We start from the raw sequence: 10,762 nt of genomic DNA on the forward strand, positions 1-10,762 counted from the left end.
ATTAGGAAAAGCACTCAGCTCTGTTCTTACTCTGAAATCCAGATTTCATATGAAAATATCTTTGGGAAATAACCTAATCCAGTTATGCATCTGTATTAAAAACTTTATCTCTTCCTTTCCCAAGGTTAGAAGCAGGTACAGAATCAGGTTCAGTTCTGTACTGTACAGGTAGAGTAGCTTAAGTTCTGTACATCGCTTAACTTGCTCAGATACGAAATTTCTCTAATTCACAATTATAGTAGGTTTTCCTTAGAGAAACTCTAACACACTAAGGTTTAAGAGCTTACTTAAGATATAATCTGTCAAATCTCCTTATAAATCCATTCTTAGCACTATAGATATTTGAACATTTAAAAGCAAACAATTTTAAGGCATTTAAGGTTAATGTCACAAGAGAACCCTGCAAAACTGCCATGTAGAATTGCTGCTCAGCTACCACCTCCCAGGGCTCGCAAGCTCTGTCTGTAGCTGGGTACATTAAAAATACACCAAACTGCAGAAACAACTCCCAAAACACAAACTCAACCAAGCCAACCTAACCCTCACTTTAGAATTTTCATTTGGCTGCTTCCCAAAGCCATGCAGCCCCAAGCTACACAATGCATTAGAAAAAAACAGAACAGAGCCCAGAACAGGAATTACCAGTCACTTAATGCAACTGATACTTGCATAATTCCAAGATACCTTGATAACTGATCAGTCACCTAATGCATTGTGTCCCTGGAAGGCAGGCTCTCTCCCAGGTTTATGTGAACCACATGAAATGCAAATCCCTCAACTCCTATAGATCTCTGCTGCTATTACACAAAACAGAGCCAGATACTATAGTCACCTACACTTTTTATTGGACTAGTAGCTCATCATTCTGCCTTGCTTTGGAAACTTAAATAGTATGTGAAATAGTACACACACTCCAAACAAAACAGTGTTGAGTACAGAAGGGATGGAGACAGAACCTTTCCCCAAAGCCTATGTTCAAAACTGCAGTGTAGTGCTTACAGTATCCCTCAGTGAAGAATTAGGTGGGCTTAATCTCTTCCACAGGGCAAAAAAGCTTAGGTCAGTTCCCCATATTTTGACAAGCACTCAGCCTTTAGGAAAAAAGGTCAGATGCAACTTAACTGCTGATATTTGTCACTTCACTTTTGCATGCAGCTTCCCAGCAAACCTTTCAAGCCCATCCGCACACAGGAGCGGCCACAGATCACAGGAGCCTTAACCCAAGCTCACTTAACATCCAAGGAGATATTCTCCCAGCTGAGACAGGAGACAATAGGAAAATCTCTTCCAGTGGTTTAACACCATGCTACACAACAAATAAAAGAAATAGTTCATGTTATTTACCAGTGACTCAGCATATATGTTTTAAAGTTTTGCCCCTCATGAAGGGCAGTTTTCCTGCTCTACAGGTTACCTTGTAAATAGCTTCTCCAGCAGAAAAGCATCTGCATTGGAATGCAGAGTACCAATTTCAGGGAGAGAAAGCACCCAATAATATTACTTTAATAAGGTTAATACTAGAAGGAAGGTATATTCTAGCACATTTTTCCTTCTGCTAGAGTTCCTACTATAACTTCTGCCCCCATGCTTTCACACCTAACTCAATACCTTAAGAAACCACTGAAATAGCTCCTTCATATTGCAGGATGTTTCTCATTAACCAGAACCATGCGAGCAATTTTAAACACTACAAAGCTTTAATAACTGCAATATTCTGATTACACGGTAGCCCTTTTCAAAGCTTTTTCATTTCAGCCTAACTTGACACCCTTGTTTCTGGGTATCTACAACTAGAGTACACACTCAACATACATAAGGAAACAGAAATTTCCAGGTGTTTGATCTCCAAGGCTGAAAATGGCAATCATTAACACAAAATGGCACAAATTCTGTGAACAGGAGACCAATCTTAAATTTCTGTTTTCACTAATCCATACTTTTTCCCCTCTTTCTGCACTCTTTCAGGGAGTTCTAGACAGCTAAGAACCAACTGCAGGCAAATTCATCTTCAAAAAAACAGAAAGGTAGTAAAGTGCTTTGTAAGCTACTTATGCAACTCTTACCAGATCCAAGAATCACTGTCAATTCTAAGAAGAAACAAGATTTTCATGTTTGTCAACAGAGCTTGCACACAACATCCATCAACCTAAGGCTATATTTTCAAACCAAGTCATTCCAACTCCCAAGGGTGCTCTCCTTTGCTGCAGTATAGAAGTTTATGCAACAGCCACATGGTGAACTAGAATAGGAGACACATCCAGCTGCAAAGACACCCACAAGGAGTGGGGAAGTTAGGATTTCAGCCAGCTTGGTTCCTCAGTCCTATATCTAAAAAAGGAAAAAGGACCTGTGATCAAGAACCAGCACCTGCAGAAAGGTGGGATGAGTTCCCACAGCAGCAACTCGGACAGCTCCAGTAAAGCTAGAGCCTGGGAAGCAAGTATCATTACTTTAAAGCTATGACAATAATTTACCAGGGCAAGTTTTGAACATAAAACAAATTAGCAAATAAAAATATACTAAAATATCAAGAATTACTCCACCAATTTGTATTCTACGGAAACTTTAGCCAAGTTTCTTAGCTCTTCTATAGAAGATTTCCCCACAATAGTTGGATTCTGCAAGCAAAACTAACTAAGCAGCTACTCCTGGAAGCAAGGGAGCTCTAAAAGCACAAATCCCTGACCATGATCTGTGTTAAGCATGCTTATCAATGCTAATCTTCAGATTAAATATTAAAAACAATCCCTCAACTCCATTAACATAAGGCTACATTTGTCTGAACTGGTGACCAGCCTAACTCCCTTCACAAACAGCCACTGAATTCAACCTTGCTCTCTCCTCCAGCCTAATGCAAAGGCAAAAGCACCTCCCCAGAACTGCAACGCTAAAAGTAATGCCACTCAGGAGAGAGCAAGGAGCTCCCACCGTAGAGATAACTGCACAGAACGCAAGCACATGAAGAGTTCAAAGAGTTAAGAATACTTGCCTACATTAGCAAGATATTTAAGCACTCTATGAAAGTCATGCCTATTCAAATTTAAATATTTTCCATAAAAAACAGTGTATGAAACTCACCTTCATTATACAAGATGTATGTTTCAGAGAGAGTGGCAGATATCAACACATTTGGACCACTTCATGGAAAGAGAGGTCTTCCTTATGCACACATAGGCATATATGGCTACCAACAACAGCACTCTGGTAGTTCCAACTCACTGCTCCAGTCATTTCCATTATCCCACACACACAGGTGGACCTTTACAGCAGAACAGACTTGCCACGCAAGTTATCTGGGGGAAAAACACCTAGAGTACAACCTACCTCCTATCCAGGTGGCCTGCTGAGCAGCTCCCTGCCCCACATTCCTCACACAGCATCCCAAAGACAGCTTAGGAGCTCCAGTTAAGAGATAGAAACCTGCACTATCCCAGTGTGCACAGAGCAAGCCACCCCTGCAGGCTGCTCTCCCTTCTCCACCAAGGCTCCTTGCTCACCGTCCTCCTCACAAATGCTGCTTTCCAGGAAGCACCAGGTTCTTCCTGCTGTGTGAAGCACTTGGATGCATTCTGCACCTATTCCACATACAAACCAGTAGCTAACATCTTTAGGTCTTTTACACAAAACTATGTGTTAATGTTCCTTATTCTTTCCCAAACGTCTTGCATTTATTTTAACACAGAGCAAGCTGTAAGAGAGAAGGAAAAAATGTAGGTACCATACAAGCTCAAAGTAACCACCTCAGCAAGTTTATTCCAGTTTTAGGAAACAAGCTTCTTGGACACTTGAAGTCTTTTCTCCCCAAAAACAGTTTTGCAATGACCTTCTGCCCTTTTCATTAAAGCAGACAAGAGCAATGTTCCTCAAGGGGCAGCTGAAGCACCTGCAGGTACAGTCCATGCACCTTCATCCCAAGGCAACACCCACCAACAGCACAGCCGCAGGAAACACATGGGTAGAGGGAAAGGAAAAGGCAGTGCACCTTCACAGAACAGGAGTTCTCCCTGGAAGCTAAGCTCTTTGCTGGTGAAAGCAGTGCAGAACTACACTACCTCGGGGCATAAAACGCTATTCAAATTGTTCTCTACCCAACCGCCACATTTCACTAGGGCACTAGGCTAAAGAAGAGGGCAGAGGAGGATCCGGGCACAGCCCATGACCACCGGCCGCACCAGCAAATGGAGATTTTAGACAAGTGAGGCCGAGCAAGGCACCACCGGGAGCCGCTCAGACGCCAGGCCCCGTCCCAGGCAGACACCCGGGGACACTGTCACGGCCTCAGCCCCACACGGGGCGCAGCAGCTCCAGAGTCGCATCCCCCAGCAAGAGGGGAACCTCTCGCAAAGACCCTGAGCCCACACGCTCACGCTGCGCCTGCCCCACAGCAGGGATACTCCCCCCAACCCGGCTCCAGCCCCACACGCTTGCACAGCGGGGACAACCCCATGGCGGCCCCCCCACCTTTACACGGCTCCCGCGAGCGGGAAGGAGGAGCCCCAGCGCGGCGCCCCCGGCCGCCCGTACCTGCAGCAGGGCGAGCGGCGCCCGCACCTCCCGCGCCCCGCGCAGCGCCGCCGCCGCCGCCATGACTAGCGCGGCGCTGCCGCACGCCCGCCCTTTCACCCGGCGCGGCGGGGGCCGGGCCGCGCGCGGCCAATCAGAGCGCGCGGGGAGGGGGCGCGCGCGGCCGCGGGCACGTGCGCAGCGGGGCGGGGCGGGGCCGCCCCCATGGGCGACTGCGGCGGCGCTGCCTGCGCCGGGAGCGGGATCTGCACCGGGGTCTGCGTGTAAACATATATATATATATATACATATATACACATATATACATATATACACACACCGGTGTGTGTGTGTGTGTGCGCTTGCAGCGGGGTGTGTGCACCGGGTCAAGGGGCTGTACATGCACCAGAATGTCTGCTCTTGTTGGGGTGTGTGTGAATTTACTCCGCGTGCCTGCACCAGGGTGTTCACATGTGTGCATGCACCAGGGTGCTTTCCTGGGTGTCTGCGTGTGTGCATGCTCCTGGCTGCATGGCTGGGGGGTTGCATTTGTTGTGCTCCTCAGTGTGTGCCTGGGTGTTTGCATTTGTGCATGCCTGAGTGTTTGCAGGTATGCAAACCTCTGGCACAGGCCTTGGAGATTGCACGCTCCCAGGTGCTCCGGGGCCATGCCTGGATGATTGCATTTGTGCATGCTTTTGGTGTATGCCTGAGTGCTTGCAGATGTGCATGCCTTGGAGTTTGCATGCCCTCAGGTGCTCTGAGGGTACGCACCTTTTGTGCCTGCTTCTGGGATTGCACTGGTGCATGCCGTTTCCTCATGGCTCAGCTCTCTGGCAAATTATAGCCCAAGCCTCCCTCCACCAGTGTGACCAGGGCCGTGGGGCTCCGCTTCCCTGGCAGCGGGTGTCCTGGGTCTTAGGCCACAGAGGGGACGCCCTGGCACCAAGTGCCAAGTAAATCGTCAGCACCAGAAAAGCAGTGGTCATTTACCATGAGGAGAGTGCGAAGAGGAGCATCAGTATTATAAACCCAGAGTTTTGCCAAAATACAGCAGAGACACAACTGCTTACAGCACTGACATATAGATGTGATCCCAGAAGTTCAAACTGTTGTTCACCAGGCAAAAGAATGGCTTCTTCTTTAAACAGCATTGCTAAAACATAGTTACTTTATATTTACTAAAGGAGCAGAGCAGGCCTACTTTTTCTGCAATGGAAAGAGTTATTCTTGGCTTAAAATAAATATATATATATATTACTCTGGCAGTTTGCATTTTGCCCACGGAAATATTTTGTCGGAAGATCCCACCAGGGCTAGAAGAAAACAAGAAGTGACATTTATAGAGAAATAACTCGAATAACTTCTATGCAGGCACTATACTTATTTTAGCAATAAGCTCTCCAGGCTTTAGACACAAAGTACATCCGCAGGTATGGTAAGAGGATGTTTTCTCTAGGAACAATTATCTATCTGCCCATCTGGGGGCTTCTTCCACTCTAACCTTCAATGCATCTTGCACTGACTCTCATTAGCGAGGTTTTATGAGAGCACATCACTCCCTGGGTTCGCACAGTGGGTTAATCCTTGCATTTTTACCCCACAGCTCCGAGGACACTTCTATTCTGCAGTGAAAGCCAGGGTGCAGAGCCCAGCCTTGACCAACTGCCCGTGGCAAAGGAGAGAGGCAAGCTGCGGAACGGCTCAGATTCTCCCACATGTGAACTTTGGGTATTTTCATAGGAGTCCAGCTGCATGATCCCCACACAAGTTCCTACCTACATTTATGTAGGACATCAAAATATTTGGCCTAGATGCATTATTTTTGATACCACCTTTAAACTTTTATGTCAGGGAAGTGCAATGCTAGTTTTTATCTTTGCGGTACAATGAAAGAACATGAAATGATTTTTCTCTCTTCCCTCCCAAGTGAGTAGCAGAAATAAAATCGGCGTTGTATAGCTTCTACGACACGTGTTTGCATGCATTTGTCCATACAACTGTACAGGTGGAAATAATGCAAGAAAATGAATATATCCAAAGATGGGTTGTATTATCTGCAATTCCAATCCACAAGCAGGCACCACAAATCCATCAGCGCACGTGCAAAGTCATGAAGGTCAGCACAGAAGCAGGAGGCGTTGCCTTGTCCTTCTCCCTGGGCTATGTGAGACAGATGCGGTGTGCAGAGATGCCCACCACAACCTGATGTTTTTACCTTATAGCCATATCCTGAGGCACCCAACATCAGTTCCTCTTGAGTTTGCAGAGCAAACAGTGACGTGGCATCACGTGGGTGTTTGCTCTTGCTCCGCAGAGAGGATTGTATTTGCAGGCCCGCATTGAGGAGCGGGCAGCTACCTATGGTGGCACATCAAAGGCGGCCCCCCACAGCTGCAAAGGGAAACCAGCTGCGGCTGCACAAAGGCACCGCCGCAAAGGGAAACTTTGCAGGCAGCTGGGTATATAAAGAGCTCGGCACGGTGCGAAATGCTCTAATGCAAGCCAGTTTCCAAGCAAAGCTGAGGTGAAACCCCTTGCGTGTGGAAAGGAAACTCAGGAATGCCAATCGCCTGCTATTTGTGCAAGAAATCTGCTTTTAGCACAATTGTGATTTCAACTGACAGATTTCACTACTGCTTTGCCTAGTCTAAACCTAAGTGGGTGCTGCTTATACCCAGCTGCTGCTGAGCTTTTCAAAAGCAATGATGGGTTGCCACCACCATTTTTAAAGAAACTGTAGATTTATCAAAAAATATATACAAAAATGAAGTATCTACAAAAGTGAAGTTTGGATAAAGAGAGATCATAGTTCTGCAAGTTCCATAATAACATGTATAATATCATACTTTTCAAAAAATAGTCCTCCCTCAGTGACTGGAGTTATTAATATGCACAGAGTTAAGCAAGTTTAAAGGCCAGGAGTAGTAGGCATTTTATTCTCTCGTTGTGGATGGATACTAGAGAACCGGTAGTTTCTGATGCTAAGAGTTTCCTCAGTCCCTTCTTTTGCACAGAAGACGACCTCAGTCTTCTAATTTAATTCTAACTTTAGGCAGAAAATGTGAGTCGTTGTATCATCATTTGACTCCTAAGCTAGAACTCAGAGAGAAAAGTGGAATCATTGTAATCCCTCTGCCTTCATCTAATAAGGAATATGTTGTATGAGTTCATAAGAACATAAAATGCATTATGCATAAAAGCCTGTGACTGAAGAACTCAAAGCTAAGAGAAACTCTTTGAAGTATCTGTTATATATTCTGTCAACAGTCCTTACTGCTATCAGCATTCAGCTCAGCGCACTGCGAGAGGCAGCAGTTCAGCCTTGGAGTCAGCCAAGTCGACACCTCTGTACATCTCCACACTAGGTATCTGCGGGAAATCCAGACTGGGAAGAGAGGCACGTCATGCGAGATTCATCGTAGAGGATCAAGACGCAGAGGATGGGGGCATCAAGCCCCAGCGCAGGAGCAAGGATGGGATCAAGCTATCACCCTCCAGCTCCTCAGTGGTGGTTTGATTTCCACCAACCCCCACTGCTGCTGCCCAGACATTGGGGCTCCCTGGGGCAGTAGGAGCACTGCACTGTCTGGGCTGCTGGAGAGGGCCCTACTCCTACACACACAAGTCAAGATGGATTGATGCCATCATGGGCTCCGAGTCTTCGGGCTGATTTGAAGTCCTGGCCTCAACTGATCATGGAGAAGGCTAGTCCCTTCTACTTCCTCTGCCCAGGCTTCCCAGCTCCCAAGATCTTGGTGCTCCTTCTAAGGATCTTCAGGGCAGCCTGTGGCTCCTGGCTTTTTCAGGGTGGCCTGAACTCCTCTCAGCAGCCAGAGCTCCTTGGAGAGGGCCTGAACTGCCCAAGCACTGGGGCTGTTCATGGACAGTCTGACCCGCACCCACATCCAAGGCTCAGGGCTGCTTAAGGGCACCTGGCCAGCCCACCTATGACAACACAGCTCAGGCCAGCTCTTGGTGCTCAGGTCTGAGCTTAAATGGACCTCCTGGACCAGGGGAAGAGACTGAAGGGTGGGTGAAAGCCCTGGGTGATGCAAATTAGTGAGGTTCTTTATCACATATTAGTTATGCCAAGACATATAGAATTCTGTTCCCATGCTCTTCATTTGTTTGGAGTTACCAGCATTTTTGACATGTCTACTTTATGCTATAGAGTCAGAAATAAGGTTTTTAATGAAGCAGTGTTTTCAGTTTTTTATAGTCTGTCTACAGTTGGTATTGGACTATTAGTTTTGCATAGCCTGTGCTTAGCAGTAGTTGGAATGACATGCTAGAGCTGCGGAGAGGAGTCAGGGAAGGGTGAAATTTGGGGCCATGTTAATTACTGCGGTAGCCTTCTCAGAGGCAGTCCTAACCTTGGAGACTGAATTTCTGCTCTGTGTGCTGAAGAAAAAAAAAAAAAAAAAAAGAAAAAAGAAAATATCAGTTTGGGCAGCCAAAGGTAAAGGATTCCTGCTGGTTAGGACTGCTGCTCAACACCTGTGTGATGCCTCCCGAGGTTCTGCATGACTGGAGAGTCATCTATCCAGGAACTGGGGAAGTGAACTCTAACATCAAGGAGGTCCAAAGGATTTTCTGAGACTGAAATTTGTTGTGCAGCTATAGTGCATTGGCCAACATTTTGCTGAACCTCTTCCCTGCGATGTCATTCACATGGAGTGACAATGTGCTCGACTTGGAGTTTAAAATTTACTGCTTGTGATGTGAATTCAGTTTTGAATAGCTCTGGATCCTTTTTAAGTCATTAAGAGTACCCACAAAGATTAACCACAAATTTGTAATTCCTTTGATTAAAACAAACTCTTGGCAGGACTAACAAAGATTTGTGTAATGGCTGTCTAGGCTGTCAAGCCCTAAGAGAGTCTTAGTGAATTGGTGCCATAGTATTCCCTGAAGGTTCGTTACTCAGTAAACAGAATGGTACATTTAAATTTAAGATCACTTTTAGAATTTACTCTCCCTGATTGTGGACAAGCTAAAGGAGGAGATGGAGCTCCTTAAAAGAGGCAATAAGCTCAGCAGGGCTAAATCATTTGTTTGGATTACAGCTGTGGTATGAAAGCTTTGGCTAGAGAGAGGCAAATTGGTTTGATCGATAGGAGGAAAAAAAAGGGCCTTCAAAACTCAAAGGGAGGAAAATGGAACGGATCCGAGAGAAAGTTTGCTCATATGTATCCCTGATGATGGCACCCAAACCGGCAGCAGAAACACTGGTGGGCCACATCTTGTCCTTCACTGACAGCAAAGGCATGTATTCTTCTCTGGTTTCTGGTAGAAGCACCGAGAATGTCAAACTAGTGAGAAGGAGCTCAAGAAAGCTGAATCTTGAGATCAAGCAGTCATTCACCCAGCCACACATCTGTCACACAAATGGGTCCCTCTCATGAGAATTGTGCCATCCCATTTGATTCTGATACAGAATCATCAGTATCTCCTTGTATCTGGCATGACACATGACTGATATCCTTGTATCAACCATGAGGATATTCCTGACAGGTCCTCACTTGATTGTAAAGCCCTTTTAAAGCCTTCTAAGTCCTGCTCTGGTGCCAATTCCTGGATGCCCATGGTTTCACATTCCTCCTTGCAAGCAGTGATGACAAGGGAGGACTATGGATCCAGCATATGGTGCTAGAAAAGGCTAGACTTTGGCAGTTCAAAAGGTCAAAGAAGTTAACAAAAATAAGCTTTTGTGGTGTTGATTTCAGGAGCCCCAGAGCACAAATAAGATGGTGGGCGAAGAGCACCGCCAGCACTGCCCACTCTCCCCTCCACATTCTCCCTCTGCTGTCTCTAAGGGAAACAAAGACTCGTCATCCACCCAATCCATGGCCTGAAGAGCTGACCAAGGAGGTGATCACAGCACCTCTTATGCTCCTGCTTGACCTCCAAACCCTTCACTTAGCTGTGGTCAGCAGGCAGAGCTCCATCACAGCCCAGCAGGCTCCTGTAGCACCCTCTGCACCCAGAGCTATCCCTCCACCCACAAAAACCCTTCTGCCCTTCCGTGTGAATCAAGCAAGAATAAGGGGGGATCATCAGCCAAATGCAACTAATACTACTTACCTTACCCAACAGGTATCAGCTATGCAGCAGTAATAATCTCCAGGCTCTTGGGAATGGCCCAAGACTGGGTCACTCCCTTTAGGAAGCACCCAATAACCCTGTGGTGCCAAACTCCGTTGTGTCCCTATGGTCCCGATCTCCAATCACAGTTGTGTTGCTGTGACTAAGACTG

General features: G+C 46.4%; 1 protein-coding gene across 1 annotated transcript in view; it reads right to left on the minus strand.

The window, feature by feature from the left end:
- PCCA (propionyl-CoA carboxylase subunit alpha) overlaps positions 1–4,587 on the minus strand; it is a 242,509-nt gene extending 237,922 nt beyond the window's left edge. Inside the window, exon 1 of the mRNA XM_088522787.1 lies at positions 4,525–4,587. Within this exon, the coding sequence (XP_088378913.1) occupies positions 4,525–4,587 (63 nt within the window). The remainder of the gene's footprint in view (positions 1–4,524) is intronic.
- Between the last annotated feature and the right edge of the window lie 6,175 nt (positions 4,588–10,762).

Source organism: Tinamus guttatus, unplaced genomic scaffold (genome assembly GCF_059628265.1).
Source record: "Tinamus guttatus ecotype Peru unplaced genomic scaffold, ASM5962826v1 Tinamus_guttatus_pri_ptg000165l, whole genome shotgun sequence".
Taxonomy (NCBI): domain Eukaryota; kingdom Metazoa; phylum Chordata; class Aves; order Tinamiformes; family Tinamidae; genus Tinamus; species Tinamus guttatus.